The sequence below is a fragment of the Nothoprocta perdicaria genome, unplaced genomic scaffold, assembly GCF_003342845.1.
Source record: "Nothoprocta perdicaria isolate Ctin4 unplaced genomic scaffold, notPer1 scaffold_7, whole genome shotgun sequence".
NCBI lineage: Eukaryota > Metazoa > Chordata > Aves > Tinamiformes > Tinamidae > Nothoprocta > Nothoprocta perdicaria.
The window spans coordinates 6,333,569-6,357,492 of record NW_020455976.1 but is presented as its reverse complement, the minus strand read 5'-3'; the positions used below and the strand labels follow the sequence as shown (position 1 = coordinate 6,357,492).

General features: G+C 38.6%; 1 protein-coding gene across 6 annotated transcripts; it reads right to left on the bottom strand.

The window, feature by feature from the left end:
- Positions 1–108: 108 nt before the first annotated feature.
- TDRD1 (tudor domain containing 1) lies at positions 109–21,942 on the bottom strand. Of its 6 annotated transcripts, none has more exons than XM_026050728.1 (25): positions 21,883–21,942; positions 21,410–21,501; positions 20,237–20,307; positions 19,895–20,039; positions 19,460–19,565; positions 18,306–18,366; positions 16,764–16,868; positions 16,323–16,505; positions 15,514–15,657; positions 14,952–15,123; positions 13,613–13,696; positions 13,057–13,227; positions 12,508–12,615; positions 11,471–11,638; positions 10,330–10,581; positions 8,452–8,574; positions 7,260–7,370; positions 6,888–7,058; positions 5,603–5,848; positions 4,978–5,094; positions 4,638–4,748; positions 3,514–3,681; positions 2,410–2,631; positions 2,248–2,294; positions 109–1,003 (listed from the first exon to the last, which is right to left on the bottom strand). In XM_026050728.1, the coding sequence occupies exons 2-25, from the start codon at positions 21,441–21,443 to the stop codon at positions 914–916; spliced, it is 3,210 nt and encodes a 1,069-aa protein (XP_025906513.1). In that variant the 5' UTR covers positions 21,444–21,501; positions 21,883–21,942; the 3' UTR covers positions 109–913. The 6 variants fall into 6 exon arrangements, with proteins under 6 accessions (XP_025906513.1, XP_025906511.1, XP_025906512.1 ...); XM_026050726.1 differs by having other exon boundaries at positions 11,471–11,641; positions 21,883–21,935; XM_026050727.1 differs by having other exon boundaries at positions 8,452–8,571; positions 11,471–11,641; positions 21,883–21,935.
- Positions 21,943–23,924: the final 1,982 nt, after the last annotated feature.

The window sequence follows — 23,924 nt, the reverse complement described above, 5'->3', positions numbered from 1 at the left end:
TGAGGCAACTTATGAATAAGACAGTAAGACAAGCAAAACCATTTCACTTCCAAAACAATTTAATCTCCAATCCAACTGGATTTGGAGTACCAGTAACATCTTTGCTTACAGTGTACTAACGGTGATTTGGAATGCACTTGTATTATTGCCAGTGGACTAAGAGGCAGAAATTATGACTACTCATCCAAGAAAGTTTATTAATAGACAGCCAGGACTTTTGTCATACCCCAGACTGAGCTTTTTTATTATACCATGTAAACAAAAATTTGCTGAGTATCAGTCTTAAACATATTTCTTCTTGTAACATAGCCAAAAATCAAGACATCTATCAGAACTCATTTCAAAGCAATATTCAGAAGTGCAAATTAAACAACATAATTGTAAATAAAGAATTATGTGCATTTAAGTGTTTACTGATTACAGGGAGAGAAAGAACTGTCTATACATAGTCCAAGTTAAGATTCAACCTTTTACAATACTGAAACCAAGCTTATGAAGAATGATTTTGAGTCTACTAACCTCAGACAAGAAATTAAGTTGAAATATAACCAGAGGATAGCATCATTTTTCAAGTGAAGTGAAAGGCATCAAAGCTGAAGCCAGCTGTATGATTATAATTGTTTGAAATTCAAATACTAGCAAGATGATTCCTTTATGGAACATCACTACATTGTAGGTTATGTACATTCAACAGCTAAATAAACCGAGTAGTTTATAAACGTATTATAGCATCAAACAAAAACTAAAGAGGAAATATAACTTGCAGTTTTGAAACCTTTCAAAGTTAAGTACTCTTTTACAGTAATAGTCCATAGAGGTGAGTATTTAAACAGCAAAATTCCTCCAAAGCAACTCTCTCCTTTTAAAGCTGATGAATACAATTGCTCTTCCAAAAAATGAACTCATCAGAGACTTAATCCAACAGTTTTTTCATTTCACTGAATCCATCACAATTCCCATATTTGTTTAAAAGAAAGAGGAGAATCTGTTCATGTTTCTTAAGCTGTGAAATAAGGACAAAGAATTAGCAGGAATATTTTCTTTAAAACATACACGTTTTTAATGTAAAAAAATTAAAACCTTTTTAATATAGAAAGTGTGTATGTTATTTTTAACCGCCAATTTCAAATTAGAGTAGATAGCAAAGCTAATCTCAGTCAAGTCCTTTACTAGCTCAATGAAAACAGAGCTCCTTCCTATGCTAACACACAAACTCTGTAGATGAAGTATAGCTAACACCTTTTTTTTATTACTTAAATGAACAGCCTTGAACAGAATTGATAAAATACTCTAAACACATGTGACATAACAGACTTGTAAAGACACCCTTTTACTCAATTTTCTTTGCCCCACCTGGCTATTTCTTGGAATTTCAGTTCAATTTGGAATCCTCTCACTTCTCTTCATTTGCCCTGTGACTTTGAGCCAATCTTACTGGAATGAGGAAGAATGGCGAGAGGGGGAACCCTCCCGCAAAGTCATCAGAGAAGTCAGACAAGAAATTAGATGGATCAAATCCAGAGAACTGGATCATCAAATTGACACTGATCTGAAGTTCTTTCCAGCATTTCCTAAGCACCATCAGTTAACATTAAAAGCAAGACTTAAAAACAAAAATAAACCAAAAATTTAGAGAAAAGTAACATTTCCATAAGTGATGTTTCTTTTTCCCCTTCCACCCCCACGAAGGAGCTGTTGTTACACCAGTGTCCACATCTGTTGAAGCTGCAGGTTCCCAGTCCTAGCTCCATGACCAAAACAATGCATGTTTATTACTACTATTAACTGTGCTACCCAAAATCAACACAGTAAGAATTTTCTTAAATGTGCAGCTGTGAAATTTAAAGCTACAGAAAAAACACAGCCATATTAAAACAAACACACACCCCAAAGCAAGCCAACAAAAAACTCTATCCTTTGCCCAAATGATGCAGCTTATGCAAAATGCAGCAACTACTTTTACAATACACAGAAAAGCAACATTCCCGAGCCTTCATACTTGGGGAAAAAAAGTTATTGGGCTGTGTAGGTGTGGCAAAATATGGACAGGAAATACATCACAGTCTTGCTCTATATCAGTAGTAAAAAAAAAAAAAAAAAAAAGAGTCAGGATATTTGCTATACATTTCATTTCCTCAGTGATTCAGCTAGCTATTACTGCCTTCCTGGTCTCTCTCCCTTCCTACTTTGGCTTGCATTTAAATTTTGGAGAAGTAACATATTAACATCATTTGCACTGAGTCTTACTTGCACACTCAAATCTGCACAGCAGCACTTGGTCTCACTCCCACAGCCTACAAAAAGAAAGCAAATAAATGAGCAAAGCATGTTTGAGCACTGCTTCCCCTCGGAGGGCTCCTTTAGGCATGCTACATGCACACCTTAAATTCAGAGAGTGAAAATAAGTACCTTGATGTAGAGCAGGCAGGTTCTCAGTACTGCTGTATTTGACCAAGCCCTCTGTTACTAGTTTCTCAGCTACATTCAGACTACCATTTTCAGAGAGTTTCTCCACTACAACAAGATTAACATTTCCACTAATCCCTTTCACTGTAATTGTGACGTGTTTATTCAATAACATTTCTTTTAACATATCTAGTAGCAATGGAGGCCACTCAGCTTTCTTGATTCCTGTGAGATGGAAAAAAGAAGAGGATACTACAAACCTGATTGTGCTATAAACAGGTCCTTTACAGTATCACTTAAATCTTGCACATCACACCATTATATTTTTGAAAGTACAAAGGTTAACCTTTATACTAACAGTTCACAGAATCCCAGAATGGTTGAGGTTGGAAGGGACCTCTAGAGATCATCTAGTCCAACCCCCTGCTCCAGCAGGCACACCCAGAACATGGGGCACAGGGCGGCATCCAGGCCAGTTGTGAAGACCTCAAGAGAAGGAGACTCCACAACCTCCCTGGGCAGCCTGTTCCGGGGTTCTGTCACCCTCACAGGAAAGAAGTTCCTCCTCACCTGGAGATGGAACTGCCTGTGTTGCAGCTTACACCCATTTCCCCTTGTCCTGTCACTGGCCACCACTGAGAAGACCTTGGCCCCTTCCTCCCTACATTCCCCCTTCAGGTACTTATACATGTTGATCATATCCCCTCCCTCTCAGCCTTCTCTTCTCCAAGCTAAACAGGCCCAACTCACTCAGTCTCTCCTGGTACGAGAGATGTTCCCGTCCCTTAATCATCTTTGTTGTCCTCCACTGGACCCTCTCTAGAAACTCCACGTCTCTTACACTGGCAAGCCCAGAACAGTTCAGTTAACAGCTTACATTTTGTCTTTTTCCCTGTAGATTTTTTTCAGATCTACTACCTAAAAACATTCTTTTTAGAACAGCTTCCACAGAACTATCCATCATTCTGCTACAGCAGATCACCTTATTTGTCTATAAAGAAGGAATACATACTATAATCAGTATATTATATATATTATTGTAGATATATAATATCTATATCTGTTATAGATATATATAATAAGAAAATAACCCATCAGGTTTTCTACCTGCAAGTGAGCACTTAATTATCTTAAAAGGCAGCTTCAAGTAGGATTCAGTGATTGGCAACACACTCGAAAGTGGTAAAGTTTCTGTATTCCCATAGTCTGCATATAGCACTCTCACTAAGGACTGAGACACTTTTAGAACAAGGGCTCTGTACCAACGGCCATCACCTGAAAAGATCAAAACACAAAGGTCTTAGGCAAAACACTTTTACAGATACAGATTATCCTGAGAACGAGAACCTCCGTTCAGCTGTGTAGCTTTCCGGGAATGTTCTACATTTGGCATCTTTTTAAGTACTCCTGTATTTACAGAAGGCAACCTGAGAACAAAACTCACAGAGCAAGGAATAATTTCCAATTGTAGCATTTATAAGATGTAACCACTCCTTTCAGATTTTTGCCCCAATTATACAGACAGGATTTTTACTATAACATTCTTTAAAAGCTCTATACACATTACTTACAGTTCACTACCTTTGTTTCCCCATACACAACTCCTTTCAATACATGAGACTTTAGAAGTATCTCCTGTCCCAGTTATTCTAAAAAGCCAAATATTTAAGTCAGGTGATCAACAGTTCTTAAGTACATACCTGTGTTCTGCCTTTGCAATTCATCCATTACGTTTTCCAAGAGTTATTTCATCTACAATCCATCATCAACAACCCATTTTACAGCATTTACACTCTCTGTGTGTGTGTATATATATATATATATATATTTTTTTTTTTTTTTTCCCTTAATTAGTGACCTAACATATCAGCAGGCTACTGCCTGTTCTTAAGGTTTAGGACCTGCCAGGGACACTGGCACCCCACAAGGTAAACCCCAAGCCACAAGAGTTTCTGTGTCCATGCTGATGCACTGCGCATTACCATGGGCTTAACAACTCTGTGACTTACAGTGTCACCAAAACTTCCATTTTTACAGTTACTAGCTATTCCCTCCCTGCCCCAAGGTGCTCATACTCTGTATTTTCTCTCCCAGACAGTCACACAGCTTATTTACCCTAAAAACAATGGAGCTATACTTTGTGACAGAGTAAGAGACCCGTAAGCACTTCAAAATTAGAATTTTTCCTTTCTGTAAAAGGAGGGAAGAAAAAATGTTTTATACTCGCTCACCTGAAAACTTTGCACAACAGACTTCACCCACTTTGGGGTTAAAGGGCTGCTTGTTACAAGATCTGCAGTACTCTTCCAGATCAGCCAACTGCTGATATGGTGTCTCTTGATCTATGGAGACAAAGCATTTGATGAGCAATCTAGTTTGGGTATAACAAATAGCATCATTGTATCAGTTCTTAACCTGGTTCAAAGCTCCCCCACCCCATTCTTCTGCTTTTTTCTGTATTTTCCAACTTTCCAAACCTCATTTGCATGTGATTCAGCAGGCTTTCATCTGGTTAACCAGATTGCAGCAAAGGCTTTTTACTGATATTAAGAATAGAAGACTGTTTCTTACCTCTAGTTTGAATTGGTACAACATAGAACAAGTCTGGGCTCAAAACTTCTGTTACACAGACGGAGAGGGTTTCACCAATAGCCAATTCTACTGACTTCCATTGCCCAGGGGAGCTTTCTAATAGAGTTAGAGACCAATAAAATGCAGTGTAACACTTTAAAACATATACTGGTTAGAGGTGCCTGCTATAGAATATTATTTTGAATTTTACCAGCACCTGCATGCCTTTATTACAATAAAATAAAGCTAAAACAAGACATTCTTGCTGCATTTTCTTTTCACTAGCTAGTTTTTAACATGGTAGTAATTCATATGAAAAAGACTGCAAGAAAAATAATAATAATAAATACTGGTAAGTAAGCCCAGAGTAGTTTCGGTCTTATAGCACATTTATCTCTCTCCAATGTCAAGTATTCAAAGAGCAATCATTTAAAACAAACCCAGTAATTTTTCATTTATTTTTGCCTATAATGCCACATTATATGGGCAGCTTATGCTTAACTCATTATACACTCAAAATTATGTATGTTTGCTCCTGATTTTAGTTAAGACCAAAACCACGGTTAAAGGTCGGACTGCTAAAAATTCCTGATCAACCTAAAAATTAATACTCATTTTTAATTACCTTTTTTGTCAACAAATTTATTTGGACACTTATTCTTATCTCGTAAAACTTCTTTTACAGCCAACTGCTCACAAGTTAACATCTCGTTGATGACTTTGGGACAACCTGTGGAATTGTCGATGAGCTCTACACCCGCCCCGTCGCTGGAGAAGGAAACTACTCTGGCCTGGAGCTTGGAGCCTGCTGCATACATGTGAAACCTTGCTGTAGCTTCTGGGATCCATTTGCTGTTAATAGGCTTTATACCTAGGAACAGAAAACAGGCTTATAAAAATGCATTATTATATATTCCTAGGCTTAACCTACGACTAGCTTAATAGGCTTCTTACCTAGGAAGTAGGAGCTGTTTAAAATACCTCCATTATGCAACTTTTCCCAACATTATGCAATTGTTTTTAAAGCACAGTTCTATTTCAAGACTTACTACCTTTGAGGTACACATTCTGTTTCACACTTGATAACCTCTCTTCCTCTTTTCTTCTCACCTAAAACACTTTCTCAAGATATCGAAGGCTTCTACCTTGCTACAATTGATGCTATTCTACTAAATCAATGCTTGTGTTTAAGCATAAATATTACAAACAGTATTTATAAAATAATTTTGTATACGGCCTTTTTTTCCTCCAAATTGTCTGGAAAGTCAAGAAAATCTGATATGCTCAGATTTTTTTTCCCCCCTATTTTCATGTGATTTTTTTAAACCTAGAAGACTGCATTAAAAAGACTCAACAGTATTCTGTAGGATTTTGAGTGATCTAGTGCTCAGAAGGAAGAACAGGAGAATATGGAGAACATGGAGAAATAACAGTAGAGGGCCAGACTCCACAAGAACCAAATGAAAGAGATCTATAGAAAGCTGAAAGGTCAACTTGGCTCATGAAGACACAGAAGCTCCCTGGACTGCAAAAAACTTTGTGAAAAATCACCTAGTTGCACAAAAGCAAAATACAACCATTTACCCTTAGCAACCAAATGCCAGTGAGCACCACAGATGAAGTAGCACTGAGCTACGAATTCCCTTTGATTGGTAAAGCAGAAACTTCCATACTAGATGACTCTACAGCACTTTCTGGAGCTCCAAGAGGAGCAAATGTCTTTCTGCTAAATACCAATCTGCTGCGAGGTTAAGGCTAGAACAACGGTTCCCAAGACTTCCAGAGTCTGGAATCTACATACAAGGCATATATGGTACAACAGAACTGCACAGGCTATACTGATAGCTTGTGCTCCCCTCTTTTTTTTAAAGTGAAACAGTTTTTACGATGAAAGAAGCCGTAAGATGCACCTGAAAGCCAGCATTTAATTCCTTGAAATGGGAGTTTTAGGAATGAGGATGAAATCTGACGAATTTTGTCCAGTGGTACTTCCTCAACATTTCCATAGTCCACAAAGCAGACTTTAACAGCTCCATCTGAAGTGACGTTTTGCACCAAAGCACGGTACCAGTTACCATCAGCTGATTTAAGAAAGTCAGAAAGAAAAAACACTCTCTCATTAACTTAATTTTACGAGTAATTTTTTTTTGTTAGAGAATAAATACAACTCCTTGTTATCCTCTGCATAAGAGACTGCTTTTTTTTTAATTTCACAAAATTTAAAAAATTAAATTTAATTTTGATTTAATTTTCAAATTGAAATATTCTCATTTCTTACATACCAGAAAAAAAAGCACAGCAAGGTTCTCCATTCTTAGGTTTAAAAACACTTGGTGGAGTTTTTTGACAGTATTCAGACAATGATTTGTTAAGTGAGTTTAGAGCAAGTAACTCTGAAAACCAGAATAAAAACAAAGACAAGATCAATACAGCAAGCTGAATAAAACTTAGTAATGTTTGCCTTATAGTTCTCTTATATGTGACTTGGGAAGATTTCACTGAAATTTAGTAATTTAAAAATAACTGAAGTTAGTTAATATAGTTAAACTATTAACTATTAAAACAGTTAATTTATTGGTAACATTCATCAGTATGACCTGAGAAAGCTGATCTTTCTTGATAAATACTATAGCAAGACAACTAATTCTTCCCATTAATGCAACAAACACCTTTAACTCCATAATGTGAAGGATTTAGGGAGATTAGCTACTTCAGTCAACCCATGACAAACCCCGGGACCCCATACTGCTCTTTTGTATCAAATTCTCCCTCTCTTAGGGAAGCAGGCAGGCTTTAATGTGCTAAGACATTCAGAATCCACACTACCCTCGAAGAGCCAGGTGGATTTCCCCTGCTTTTTTAAGATCTGCCCTCTACTTCTAATTTAAAGGTCTGAAAAGGACAATCAAATACATTTAACTTCATCATGCTTTTTCTACTACATTAAAAAAAAAAGCCAGTGATTATCAGAAAGCTTTCTCTGTAAAGGGAGAAACAAGATATTTGGAGTGTATCCAGAAGAAAAGGAAGTCTCAGAAAATGTATTTTTTCGCCTTCACATTTATCTCTTCTGAGTCTTTCCACCGTGTCAGTGCAGCTTTTTAAATTTTTGCATTAGAACAGAACATAGTAACAGAACTCCAGTAGTTCTGTATGCGAACAGGAAACGCTTCTACCTTCTGTTTGGCAATTCCTTTCTTACCAGGCATTAGCTCTCTCCTCTATATAGCTGCAATGAATTTCACTCAGCTGCTTGCCTCCATTACTTTGAGAATTCATTCTAATAATCACTACACACCATAATCCAACTTCTTCAGCATTTTACTTGTATTCTTTATGCTGAAGTGTACAAATTCAGAGGTAAGCCCTAGCACTCTAAACTCACCTGAAAGAGCAATGCATTGGAACTATGTTAATAAATGAGGAATCAGGAAGTACAGTAACTGCTGAAAGATAAAGGCTGGAGAAACTTACCACTATCATTTGAAATCTGACAGTAGAATTCGCCAGGGTTGTACAGGGTGCACACTATGACATCTACTGTTTGCTTAGGACATAACTTACTCCACATCCAAATATTTTTGTTTGCTGTATCTTCTAGAGACATAGGGGAAGGGGGAGTAGAGGGAAGAAATTAATTTAATTTTGGGAGTTATATATTCTGAATGGTCCTTCACATACTAAGATTTCTTGCTATAAATAATGTAACAGACTAATAGCCAGTGACACCTATTCAGTCTAAAAGCACATAAGAGAAACAGGACAATTGCTTAATATATTTGATCACTGTTGCTAGTGACAAATAGTTCAGAAATCTATCAGGGATCAGAATTTATATAAAGAGAAATTACATGAAGACTAGGCAGGAGTATTCTGAACAGGGGAGACTTTAGAGAATTTTAGTTCCTAATAAGCAGGGTAGAAGGCAGGCAGGAGGGAATTAACTATCACAGAGTGCTGGTGCTTTTCACCATCAAAGCCCGAAGATACAAAAAGACTGTTAAACGTACATTGCCAACGCCATCTATCCCTTATATTGCTTAATAAGGCACAGAATATCTGACATAAACACTAACTCATGACATGCTAAAGCAGCTCTTGTTCACTCCTTTAGCAGGTTACCAAAATTACTAATATTTATCATAGGTCTCAAGTTTCTTAGCATTGTGGTAAGCAGCAGCACACAGAGAGACTATTCTGCTAGTCCTTCCAAAACACAATTCCAAGTGGCTGGCCTTTACTAGACCTTCCCAGCAACAGAATCACAGAGCAGTTGAGACAGAAAGGGACCTTTAGGGATGGATCATCTAGCTCTGTCCTCCTGCTCAAGCAGCAGGCTGCCCAGGACCTTTTCCAGGTGGCTTCCAAGTATCTCCAAGGATGGAGATTTCACAGTTAAGTGTCTTCCTGCAAAATGAAGCTCACATAAGAGATGTGATTGTCAGGATGGCTGAGATATTGAGGGATCTGGCCAGGATGCTGTCTGCCAGCATATTACTTGAGGAACAAGTATTACCAGCAGGCAAAGAAGCCTGGCTCACACCCCTATCTTAACTCTCAGAGTGCAAGACTATTTTTCATACAGTAAAAGATCCAAATCCCTACTGGAAAGGCATAAAGAATAATTACTGCACATAATACATTCAGAGAAGTAGAAGCTGAGTCTAATTTTACCAGTTCAGAAGGAAGAAAGGTTGACAAGAAAAATAAAGAGATGGCTAAAAGCTTAGAGGAGGTTTTAGGATGCTTAACTACTATGATATATAATTGGCTGTTCTTTTGTGTGATGGCAAGATTTCTTCATGGCAAGATTTCTTCATAATAATTTCCTTAATCACGATTACATTGTTTCTTAATTTCTAGTGAGTTTATTGAGATTTACTTTTAATGCTGGATCCAGCAATCACAAATTTTAATAGTTTGAGTTAAACAAAAGTTAATGAGAAATTTTGCAAGCTGGCAGAGAAATATATATATGTTTAAATTCCAACAGATAACACTAATTTTTTAAAGTTTTAAGACAAAAAGCGATTATCTCCGTTTAGAAACAGCATTTAAAATGCAGAAGACCCACAGAGACTTAGGAGAGAGAAGCAGAGGAAGCAGAAATCTAAGCAGACCTAAGCAGAGAAAGCAGAAATACTAGTACAGTCTTTAAAAAAAAAAAATCACTGCAACCCAAATAAATATATTTATGCATTCTAGTACAGATTTACTTTCTATTGATAGAGAATTTGCAATGGCTAGACTTGATGATCCAATCTAGAAGGCTTCTGCCTGTAAGAACTTTGTACCTGCTCTAGTAGGAAGTTAAATAAAGCCAGCACTGCAGAGCTGGCTTGCTGTACTCACCACTTCCCTCCTCCTTAACATTAGTCATTTTAATTGCCGGCAAGTTCATCTTTGATTCCTCAGCTGCACAGCCTTTTTCTATGAGGTAGCTTGATATATTTTTTCCTGGAGTAACTGATGCATCTAGGAGCTCAACCACAGAGCTATTACCCTTTTTATCAACTACTTTTACTGTAAGCACTTTGTCTTGCACCAGTTGTTTCATGACAGAAATAGCTTCCACGGTCCAGGTTCCCATCAATGGTTTTACACCTGAACAGTCAGATTGTACAAAAAGAGTCTGAGAATAGCCAAGGCCTTGGAAATATGCAGAAGTATGAAACAAAACCAAGACTATAGGTCAAAAACCAATATACCAAGGAATTCCCCCCACTCCTCAGACTTCTAAAAAGATTTTTAAAAAAAATCTCAATTTTTGTTGGTTGATTTAATGATAATAATAATAAAAGGTAATACACAACTAGTTGGGAGAACAAATGTAAATTCAGATTAATTTTACCATGAATGACGCACAGAATTGCTGGCCATTGTGTCTCAGGAATACAGCTTAGCTTTCAACATACATTTACAGCAACATCAATAATTTCTAAACCAATGCATCTGCTACTATAAGTTTCTTTCTCCTTACATTTTTACTGCTTACCCTACTAAATTAATTTTCAACAATAATGTTTTAAATAGAATTTTTTAGACTTTGTGTGTGTCTTTGTAGTCTTTGTGTGTCAACACAAGTGGACTGCATTCCAAAATCATATATTTTATACAAGAGTAATTCAATCTTCACTTCAATCATGAAGACTTCAATCACAAAGCATCTATTTTTTACATCTAAACAGACCTTTCGCAGTCCTAAAATAAGCATTAGCAGTTATAGCCAGCATGATGTGCCCCAAAAGACAGGGTTCTTTAGGTCATGTTCCATATTTGTAGAGAGGAAATCAATGTATGAGAGAGGAAATGTTTTCCTTACGTTTTCCTCTAGAGAAAGAAGTGAGAACTAAGAATTTTGGAAATAACGTCCGCTCTCATCTTTACCCTTTCCCTTATTTTAACAGGTGATGCTAGAGGCATGTAATAAGTATATGAATCCTCTTAATTCTCTTTCCATCCAGCCTGAAACCGCTTATCATTTATTTCATACCTGCCAAAGTACATCTTATAACTTGAACAGGAAAGTCCATTAATCTCTGAATCATGGGACGAAGTTTAGTCAGGTGAAGAACTTCAAAATTACCATAATCTATATAGCCCACCAGAACAGTATCTTCAGAAGTATATGCTAAAACAGCAGCACGGTACCAAAGGCTGTCTTCTAGAAGGGAAAATACAAATATTAACAGTACTTAAGTCCTTGCAATGAACTATTTCTTGGCCATACTCCAATATAAAACACAATTTCAATTTTAACGTAAACTTGAGGCAGTTGTGCAGCTGACAAAGCTTTACAAAGCCCTCATAGAAGATGGTATCTATATCTCTTGTGCAAGTCAATTGTTGCAGAAGGTTACCTCCAAATAGGCCTTCTCTCATTCAAATGGATATTGCATGAAAAAAGGTGCATTATGTAGTTGAAGTACTTAAGTTCAATAGATTTAAGCATTGCTTTGTATAGAATATTAACCTACGTTTAGGCAAGTTTAATGAAGTTTTTATCATGAGATTTCTAGTTATCACTGATTTTTAAAGTACATTCCCAATAAAGTTCAGAACTGTAGTCTTTGCTACACAGATACTGAGATGATGAAGCCTCCCACACATGTATAATTCTGCTCCTCTCCCTCTCCCTTTTTTTTTAAATCTAAAAGTCAGTACTTAAAGTCATTAAAAAAAATAGTGCTCAACAATATCAATCCAATTTCTTCATGGTCTTTTGAAAGATCACTTTACACAAAAGTGATCCAATCTCAGATGCTTGCTACATTAATGTACCATTCCACGGTGTGAACAAAGAAACACCACAATAAAAACACGCCTAATATTTGACTGCTGAAACTAATCCTCTAACACACACACAAAAAAACCCACCACCACCTTAAAAACAATTTTTAGCACTACCCAAAGCTAAAACTAGATACATGTACTAAACTTTGAATGAAACATTTCTAAACATAGAGTTAGTTCTAGAATTTGTAATCAGATAATGAACTAAGGTGACTTAAAGAGTACCCATTTCTTTACCTGAGAACTGGGCACAGCACACATTTCCAACAGCAGGACGGAAATTGGGGCTACTGGGAACTTTTTCACAATATTCACCAAGAGACACCTGAAGCTCAGCAAGACGATCTGATGTCAAAATACAGAGAATTTAGAAACCTTACAGTTTGGGAAGCTTTATGGTTATTACAAAAATCACTAACACCCCGAATTTTTATCTCAAAGCCCAGAAAAAAACCTTGTAGTAGGACGGAATAAACACAATTTTATTATTGCATGTAATGTCTAATCTAACTTGGAAATAGTGATCTCATCAGATTAGGACTCTTGTCTCTTCAGCATGAGAGACTTCAAGTCTGAGGAATCACAACTGTAAAGGGAACGCACATGGATAACTAGTTAGAGATTCCTCAGTTCCATGGTTCTTAACTGAGTGAAGCATGGCCTTGAACACCATTATTACAGGTAAAACTATGTGACCAGCAACATCTCCCTCTATTGGAGAAAAACAAAACCACAAACGTGCTCAATAGGTAATAGCCCCTGTTTTCAAACAACTGAGTCACTTACGCCCACTTTGCATCTGTTGGCAGAAAAAATTTTCTGGGGTTTGAATGTGGGAAACCACCCCAGAAAACACATCTCCAATACAGACAGAAACACACTTTGCAACAGCATCAGTGTTGAGAACTAGTTCTTTATCTTCAGGCATTTTTTCTCTATTTCCTTTAGAATGATTTTCTAAAACACACAGGCAAAAGAAAAAAAGGAAAAGAGGTTACTGATCAAGAACTCTGAAACGAATAATGTTACAAGGTAGCATTCAGAGTCACTAAAAATAAAAAAAAGCTAAATTAAGCTACAAAATCTAAGTTTGCTGAAATAGTTTATTTTGTTGAATCGTTCAGAATTTCATTGTTCATGACATGCAGTCATCATTACAACAGTATTTTATACTAGTAAAAAGCATATGTGCTGGAGTTAGCAATGACTCACAGAGCTCCTCTGACCAATGCAAGTGAAGCAGGTGAACAGCTGCAGTTTTACTACACTCATAGCATTTTTCAGTGTGGAAGGATCTAAAATTCCCCACGTTTTCTCTCCTACTTAAGTGTGACTTGCTTACCTCTTGGAGAATCTGTTCCCATGGCATTGTTCTTGGAGGATAAGTCAGACCTCACTTCTGACAGTACTTCATCCAGACATTTTCCTGAAGTGTAGATGTACAATGTAATTACCTGTTTGTTAATTCACAGCTAACTAATTCAGTTTAGTCAAAGGAGTTCCAGAACAAAACTAAGTATAACCTAAGTTGCCATCACATATTGAAGTGATGACATTCTACTTATTTCCTGAGCACATAGCATACTTCGAAAGCAGAACAATAACAGTTTTGGAAAAACCTAAGTATTGGAGCTTCTATCAGTTTCTATCAGTCCTTCCCTGCTAAGGAAATCACATAAGAAAAAGAAATCAAAAAGATCATGCACAAAAGGCATGCAAGATTTCCTAAGACCACAACATTTTTGTGATTTTGTTTCCAAGAGGCTAGGAGGTTATATTGCTTTACCATGAGTGCACTGTAAAGCAACAGAACAAAAAATCTGCTTAGTATAACCCTGAATCAGTTATATTTACAAAGGGCTTAGGTGCACCATCATTCTTCTGTCTGCAGCGACTATGAATGGAGACAAGCTTGCTGTCTGTCTGGAATACTATTAAATTAAGATCAAATGTTTCTTCATGTTTCTGTAGCTGTGTATCTATGATAAGAATATTCTCAGATCATCATCATTTATACTCTGCTTCCCACGGAGGAGAGCAGGCACCTTCTGTGCACTGACCTGCTTCCACAATCACATCTCCTAGGCTCAGCTGAAGAGTTAAATCGCAACTCCCCAGTAAAGCTTAGTTACTCGGCTTGGCTCTGCTAGAGAGTGTTCTTAAGTTATAATTTTGAATTAGAGTTCTCAACTTAAATACAGGTAACATTATCAGTGGTGAAAACTGCAATTCTTGTCTGTATAGGTATGGGTGAAGTATAATAAAAGCTAATAAAACACTTAACAGTGGAACTAGAAACTTGATACTATCATATTCAAGAGACAAAAATGCAGGAGAGAATGAAAAATGTGTACCCATATCCAAAGCAGACATAAACAAGTATATTCAGAAAAAAAAGAAGTGAACTAGTTCTAAGACTCTACTGAAAAGATAGAGTTAGAAGATCAATCTAAGGTTATTAAGCATGACAGAAGACAGACCAGGCACATATCTTTTTAAATGACCTCTTTAACAAGGGTAAGATTTAGGACAATAAATAGATAAATAAAATAAAAATACAGAAGAGAATATATTGCAGAGGCTAGGGAGCGTGTGTGAGAGAGAGCGAGCACGCGCGAGAGAGCGAGTGCATGAAAGTCTTGACAGTTGTTTTTTTCACTGCATTACCAAGCCTGCCTTACCAGAATCTGGAAGAGTAACATCTACAGCAAAACTGAGCATCATTTCTTCCTGTAATATGTCAACAACAGTTACTGAACAGTGCTTTCCCATGAACTGAGGGGAAGAGCTGGCAATGTCATCACTCCATCCGTCTTGTGTTGGATCATAATTAGCAAGGGAACACTTAATGACCTGGAAAGAATTAATAGTAATTACTGCTTTTTTTATTTTTACTTTTTATTTGCCTCTTAAAAAAAGTAAGGCCCTTAAAAATATCATCTGGCATATAAAAGTAAAAGCTGTTGATGGAATTTAAAGCACTACTGACTTGGGCAGTTTGTTTACAAAGCACAGGGAAATGAAGTTCACCTTTTAAACTACATTTCCCCTTTGATTCCCCACTATATATACAGCCATGGTTATGTAAGATAGTGTATCACACTTCTAACAGGATAGAAGAGTTCACGCCCCACTTTCACTGAGCACATAACATTGTGATAGCGACAGTCATACAAGATACACTCATTCTGAGAGCTATTCATTTAAAATATCACAACTCATTCTTAGAAAAATGAGACTTACACATGGAGGAAAGAGCTCAATGTTTTTGTGAAGTGCTTTAATCCTGGAGAATGAAATATTTTCTTCATTTCCATAATCAATATAGAATATTTGGGCTTTCTTCTGCACTATATCCACATCTTTTACCAATGCTCTATTCCAGGTCTACATAGAAAGAAATGATAGCTTCGTCAGTAAGAGCACAATGTAGTGAAGCAACAGATTTACTTCAGTATGAATTTTGAGGAATGCACTATCATCATCAGCTTTTATCTTTTCATTAAAAAAGGCAACTGAACAATACTGAAGTAACTCAAACAAACACACCTCAGTGTAGCGGTAGCTACTGTGAGGACAGAACATCATTTCTACTGACACTGGCTGGCAATAAAAAACAGCCCACAACAGAGAAGGGAGCAGAGGAAACAAAAAATGTAGACAGTGTAGTTTTACTACAGAGCTTATGGGAAATGCCATCAGGAAAGTCAGATGAGAAATGAGGTCAGAATAGTTTCCTTAAATAAACAGAATCATATTCCAAACTTTCAACTGTAGTAGTACACACTTACTAAAACCTGGAGTCTTTAAGACAGCAGTATGACACACCAGCCTTTTAAGCTCTAAGTATTTGGAAGCACACAGAGGTAAAGCTTCTGGAGAAAAACCCTTTAGTGTGTCAGAGTTGCATTCCACGTATTACCAACTTTATTATGTTCTCCAAACACTGGAACATGTGGATCTTTATTTTCACTGGCAGAGGCACAAAAGTAAAACAGATAGTTCAATGGGTTCAAAACAGAACTGTCATTTCAGGGATAGTAAGTTGTTACCTGATCCAAAGAATATTTTGCAACACAGACTTCCCCTTTGATAGGGATATACTCCTCTTGAATAACGGTATTAGCGTAACAGTCTTGCAGTTCCACAGAAATTCTATTGATATGTTCTAAAAATTCTGGAGAACTTATCTGGATATAAAATTCACTTGGATTCCTGAACTCTGTTACTATACCCTAAAGAGAAAAGTCACAGTTCATGAGAATTATTCAATAGCAACATACAGTATATCACTTAAGACCAGTGTACATTAATATATGCATTAAATTCTATAATTAATTCTGTTTCTTAACTGGCAGTAGAAATCGTAGGGAATAAATACCAGTGATATTCACTTTCACAGAAATATTTTTCTCCCGTATTTTCCCATTGCATTTACTCATCTTCTAACAAAAACAAACAAACTAAGCATCTTAATATTCTCTCAAAAGTACCTTTATTTCCATAGCTTTTTTCAACCCTACAGTTTGAAGATCTGAAAGCATTATTTTCTTGATGTGCTCTTGTATCTTGAGGGAATCCACAGATGCTGAATTACCCTATTTAAAACAACTAAAAGTTACACTTCAATTTAAGTTGTTCAGATAAATGCTGTTGTAATAACATGGAATGAATAACTTTTAGCATCTCAGGTAGCATTTATGAAAGTGCTTTTGTTGACTTTCAGTAAGATAAAGTCTTAAACACTCATTACATTTGAAAACATAAATAAAGCATGCATAAAAAATGCATACTTAAGTAAGTATGATACAGCGACTATGAAGTGGAAAAAAAAAGTGCTGGCATACTTACACAACGGCAATAGAGGTATGAATTCATCTGTTCCTTTTTTACCTGCTTAAACAGCACTGACGACTTCAAAGTATCTCCTGCTTATGTTGTTCTCATAAGTGGAATTGAACTGAATACATCTACTGTCTTGTAGTTTTAATACCACAGCTACCAGGATAACTAACAGGAGGGCTTTTTTTTTTAAATAAAAAGTTTTAACATCTGGTCTAACACATCTAATGCATACATGTCTATTACACACTAAAAACATTAGAAATACATATCTCATACATATCAATAGAGAAAGCCTCTTTAATGATCTTTTGGATCAGCACACTTCAAAAAAAATGCAGAGATAGATTAGTGGCAATTTTAATAAAAATGCACTTGACATTAAGAATAACATTAAGATACTGTAGGTGACCGTCAAGATGACTGTACATAAGCAGAAAAGAGGGATAACATTTGTTTTAGTAACGTGCATGGACACAAGTACACCTTGCAGAAAACTAAAAGAAATACCATAAGTCACGATAAACCCTCCTTACCAAATTCCTTCAGAAAAATCTAATAAATGAATGAGCTACTTCAAAGTAGGAAATAACAGGGGAATTTCGCTATACAGTGCAAACATGCTGCTATTTGGAGGTATGTGTATTTAGTTCCTTCAGTAAGGATGATTCCAGGAACTCTTAACGGATAGCAAAATGATTCCTATGTAACAGCTTATAGGAAAATTACTGGAAGAATTGCTTGGCTAATACTAAGATTGAAGGAGATTAGAAATTGATAGAAAGGAAAACTTTAACAGGTTTTATTTCTGTTACATTAAGGAAATAAGATTTTACTTGTATTTGTCAAAATGCAATAAGACATTAAAAGTATTTCCCATAACAACACAGGTCCCAGCATCAGATTGCTATGGAGACAGGGGAAAAAACAAAGCCAAAAACAAACAAAGAAACAAGAACGCTAGTTTTTTTCTGAAGTGGACAAGAGTTTTACCACAGTTTTGGTAAGGGCTTTTGAAGCTGTAACTTTTCAATGCTTTTACCAGCAACTTCTCAAATGAAACAATGAGTATTTCCAAAAAGAGTAAAAGAATGACTTTTGAAATTGTTCCCTTCCTATACAGGTTAAATTAATATTGTACCTAGCTCAGAGCAGCTCCAGGACACAGAGCACATTAAAAACATATTCTATACCTTAAGATAAACTTTTCTCTTGGCTTTAGCAGGTGCCTTGTCTCCATTGTTACTGCTTAAGCTGTAATCAAATAAAAATGTGTTATTTTTGAAGAGCCAAAGACAAGCAAGTAACATGAGTACCATCTATTTGCAATTAAAACAAAACGGCTGTCTTCATTGTAGGGGCTCATGTCAATACTTCTTTCTCCCAAGAAAGAAGGGAAACGACAAATTTGTTAGCTCCCTGACACGCAACACTTGGTATATTTTTCCTGATGACACCAAAATTTAAAATATAACAGAAAGTAATTTAAGTTTAATTGAGTTGAAAAATCAACCTCATACTGCTCTTGTGGAGTTCTAACAATGTAATTCTAGGCAAGCTTTCAAAACCATAAAAGCACAAAAAGAGATCATTTTGCTACTTCAGTTAGGAACATTAATGAAACAAAAGTAACAAATAACAGCTTGATTGAAAAAAAAAAAAAAAAAAAAAAAAAAAAAAAAAAAAAAAAAGCCAGCTTCTGCAGTCCCTATAGCAAAGCAGGGGAATATAGTTGTATTCTCTTGTAAACTTTATGGACACCTGGCTGCAAATTTGCTGAGCAACATACACTATCTCTTCAGACTGCTATCATCACTCTTGACTAGATGCTCAGATGACTCCCAAGTATCTCAGCTGGAAGGTCAAGGAGTGATGGTGAGCAGTGAGACAATGACCTGGCTGAGAGAATTTCTAACTGAAGCTGTGCTGACCAAAGACAAGGTGCCAATGAAGTTCACCCAGGCTACATTTGTACTCCAAAGGAGCCTTTGCAGTGTCTGTTTAAAGAAACACATTAATTGTGTTTAGATTCATTGTCTCCCTTCCCTTCATCTTCAAGGCCAATAGCAAAGTCACTGTGTGTTCATGTTACTCTGAATACAGACACAAAGCAGAACCCTTTATCTTTGGTTTAGGCCATCTGTGAGGCCACTTTATATAACATCCTGACAAACTCAATACTATCTTTCTAGTCATCCTTCTAACACAGAGCTGAACTTTCTGACAATACTAACCTATGAAAAAAACAACGTTTTACTGTGACATTATACTTAAATTGTAACTTAAGATATATTAGCAGGAACGCTGTCCTTCTATAAAAAGGAAGCAGAATTTTTGACAAACTTACTCCTGTTTAATTGGCTTGCACACCACACCATGCGTTCGCCAATCTTTCTTCTGGCAGTCTGCAGAGCAGTAGTATATCTGCTTACATTGTGAACACCTCAAGGATCCTAAAAATATGAAGTCAGAGGGAAACATTTATGGTAGAAGAGATGACAGTTGTTATGTTACCAACTCCAGACATTTAATAATTACAACAAGGTAGCACTACAGTTCTAAGTACATACAAATTGGTATCTTTACTCATCCATATCTACACTACTGACCTAGCTGACCAAAGTCTGTCTATATTTAAATTTGAAAAAGATAATATTCAATAAAGAATGAAATTATTCATCAATTCTGTAACTCCAACTATGAGATGATAAAATGCCTTTGTTTTACAGCAAGAGCCTAGAAGACATGTTTCTCAGCAATCAGTAAGGATGATGAAACATACCAAATAGACCACAGTGATGGCAGGTCATCTTTGGTGAAGGTAATGCTAAAGAACTGAAGAGACTCTCATCATAGCCAATAGAAAAAACATTCTCAGAAGAATATTGCCTCTTTGGCTTCTCCTGAATCACATCAGAATGGGGGCCCTGCAAGAGAAACAGCTCACGTGCTTCTTACCAGAAGATACAGTCCTTTAGGACAGAAATATACTGAAATATCAGAGTATGGCAACAAAATTCAAGTTAAAATTTCAAAGTTCCAGCAAAAGCAATATATTCTAATCATTTCTGCTATCTAGAAATGGTCAGATTATTAGGTCTAATTATAAAGTACAGTAACTCACGGCATTTCCTTCACCAACTGCAGCTGTCAACCACGACTTCCTGCTATGAATTACACCTTCTGCTGAATTTCCTAAGAACAGAAACATTTGCAAAGTGATTCAACAACCCTAGTGCATGCCTGTGCTTTGGGAAAACGTAGTTAAATGAAACATTTATCTATTCCTACTATTTTGCTACCACATTCACTTCTTATTACTCTGATACTACACCGATTCAAATCTTACCACCAGTGAGAATATTAGAACTACAGATTCACTACTCTGCATCTATCCCTCCAACAGAAGAGGTTAATGCCTCTATTCATAAACTTATGCCAGTTATATTCGCTCAGTATAAATTAAGAAATTATGTAACACACACAACTTCATACAGATGAAGGGAGAAAACCCAGAATAGACAATTGTACAATGCTACGCATACACATAAGACATGGCTTGAACAACAGCTAAGGTGCAGGGCAGCCTTTTCTATTTTCTTTCAATATGCTCTTTCACTGAGCACACAGTTTATGTGCAGCTTACATTTACATGCAATTTTGTCATATCAACAACCATTCAAAAACAAAAATTGTGGTCTTTCCAGTGAGCTTATTCTTTAGACAAAGGTTTTCATTCACAAACTATCAGATTTTTACCACAAACTTTCTAAGTTCCTTATGTGTCAGTAAGAGACTAACATTTCTACAAACGGGCAATTCATTTTCCCCACAAGTAATTTGGTGCAGTCAGACGACACAGGTCCCTCCGAGTTTGCTCTAACAGCTTTATTAGTGCAAATTCTCCTCTGGGCCAACAGTCACACAGTTTGCATGGCATTTTTAGGCCTTGAAGCAAGCTCAAAATGCAGTCAAGCTCAATGAATCCTCCAGACTAAAGATAGCTACATACCAACATACAATGAAAGGAACTTAGTTCTTCTAATGAAAAGTAATGCACATTATAAAAGAGCCCTGAGATAGTGCTGAAGGAAAGAAACATTAGTACAGTAACTCCAATTCCCAGTGCACGTACCTGCACTGAATTCCCTATCTTTTCGGCTCACACAAGTCTAGATAATAATGAATTAGCTACATTTACAAGCCATAATCATACTGACGATCTTTATCAATAGCCAAGCATATATTCAGCTACAGCTTTTTGACAAAAAGTTTAAAACTTTCTCTGAAGTTTTACCTTTGTTCTTCAAGCGAAGCGGTTGGGCCATCATGAAAACCGTGACTATAAGGTATGACAAAAGGTGCTCATAACGCTCCAATGCCAGGTAACTACAAAAACAGGGATTTAATAGTTAGCTCATGCACACATATACACTGATCAAGTATTTTAATATCTTCTAGTTTTCAACTTAAACACCAATATGGAAGGATAATTATCCACTATAATTTGCTCAGTAAACAGTAAAATACTTTAGATGTTCAAGATATCAACAAAAAAACCTTCAAATTAAAAATACATAAAACTTCTGTCCTGCAGGAATTCACTGACAAGCAGCTAAACTATTGCTTATTGCTTAGCAAACTATTGCTAAACTATTTTTTAAAATACAACTACATTAAAACATATTCACTCTTCAATCCTGGGAGTAAACCACAAGTGAAGAATCTATCGTGTTATATGTTGATGCCCTAAAAAGTCAACTAACTTACCTTTTGAAAAAGCCATTTTCTGAGGGAAAATACTATCCTGGGCTTTGCCACAGTGACCTTCTGGACAAAAGTTTCCAAGAGTAAACATCTAACGTTACACATTCTAATTATGAAAAAAAAAAACTCTAAGTAGTGGTAGAAAAATCAACCTGAAAGTCTTCCAGAATATTTATACCATAACCAAGCCATCCAGAGACCAGCTATCCCAACTGCAACGGGGCACAACAGTACCCTTTCACACAGCACTGCCCTGGATAACTAACTTGGGATGAGATTATCGTGTCCCAAGCCACGGTGCAGAACTCCGACTCAGCGGCAGCTGCTCCATTCCCACAACACAACTGAGAGCCAAAGGCCTTCCCGGACCGGGGTCTTCCTGGCTCCCCTTGCAGCGAGGTGGAGCAGGGAGGCTCCCGGTAGGGCACGGGGCCCCCTATGGCCCCCCAGGCCGCCCCCCTGAACAAGCACCTGCCCTCGGACGGGCTCCCGAGGTCGCTCCTCGCTCCACGGGGCACGGACAGACCCTCCCTCCTCCTTCTCACCTGCCCGCCACGAGGCCTGGGCGCTGGGCGCAGCCGTTAACGGTCGCCAACGGCCGCTGCGCGGGGTGGGGGCGGGGCCAGGGGAGCCGGTCTGCGCCGGTTCGGGCCGGTCTGTGGTCCCGCCCAGGAGGTCCTGCACCGGTAACAGGAAAGTGCTGCGGGTACCGGCTATATAGGGCTGTCTCACACGAAGACAGAAGGTGGCTGTAAGAACTCTTTTAAAATAAGGAGGTTTATTGCATTAAATCACTTTTTTTTTTGCTGCTTTTCAGCCTCAAAGTACTTTGTTGCCACTGTTGCCAATGTCACTTGTTAGCACACTTCCAGGCAGGTTTTTTAACCCAGCGACAATAGTGAGAAGAACAGCGAGAAGACATTGGAAAAAAAGGTGCGAACGACAAAATCTGAAGGAAAACAGAAATAAACGTCCGCAGGGGGCGACCTTGCCCAGGGCTCCCCGCTTGAGGCCCCTCCACGAGGCCGCCGCCCGCCCCGCAGGGGTTAAAGCGCCCCGGCTGAAGCCCCGCCCATATCACACGGCCCCGCCCCCTCGTGCCCGCCCACCTGAGTGGCTCCACCCCTGCGCCCGCCCACCGGTCTGGCCCCGCCCCCCACCGGCCAGCCCACCGGACTGGCCCCGCCCCTCGCCGCCCGCGCCGGGGCCGGTCCCGCCGCCGCCATCTTTGTTGATGTGTCAGGCCGCGGTGCGGCCGCTGCTCGCGGCGCTGCCGCCGCCATGGGGGAGCGGCCGCCCTCCTAGCGAGCCGGTGAGGCGGGCGGCGGAAGGGGCCGCTCGGGGGGCGCGGGGGAGCGGCGGGCCCGCAGGGCTCCGAGTTGCCCCGGTTTGTGGGGCGGGGGGGAGGCGCCCCTGAGCCGCGGCGGCCCCGCGGGTGTCCAGGATGAGCGGCGCGAGGGCCGCGGGCAGCGTCCCGGCCGCGGCCTCCGCGCGCCCGGCCAGGCTCCGGGAGCCGCTTCGCGCTTTGTTCCGCGGGGCTCCTCGCTGCTCTTCCCTGCGCCGCTCTCCTCGTGCGCTCCGGTAGCTCGCGGCGCGACGCGGCGGCTGCGCGGGCCGGGCGTCCTCGCCCTGGCCCTCTCGCTTGGGCAGAGCGGCGTGTCCTTCCCCGTCCCGTGCGCGGCCTCGCTGCGGGGCTGCGGCGGGAGGCGCCCGCCGCCGGGCGCTGCTCCCCGCGGGAGCCTCTGCCCCGCGGGCCGGGGCTGCGCGCCGCACCGCGCGCTGGCGGCCTTGCGTTTGCCCTTACCTGGCTCGCTTTGCCGTGGGAAAGTGCCGTCCCGAAATTAAAATACGGCAAACGGAACACCGCCAAAAAGCAAACACGAGCAGGTTTTTTTTTTGTATAATGAAATTTTGGAAACAGCACGATAACAGCTCCATTTTTGATACCAAAAAGGAAATATAATCGCTAAAATTAGTTTGCTATGACTGCTTATGTTACCTCGACTTCTAGGAGGAGGAAATTAGGGTCTAAAAGTTTGAGAGAA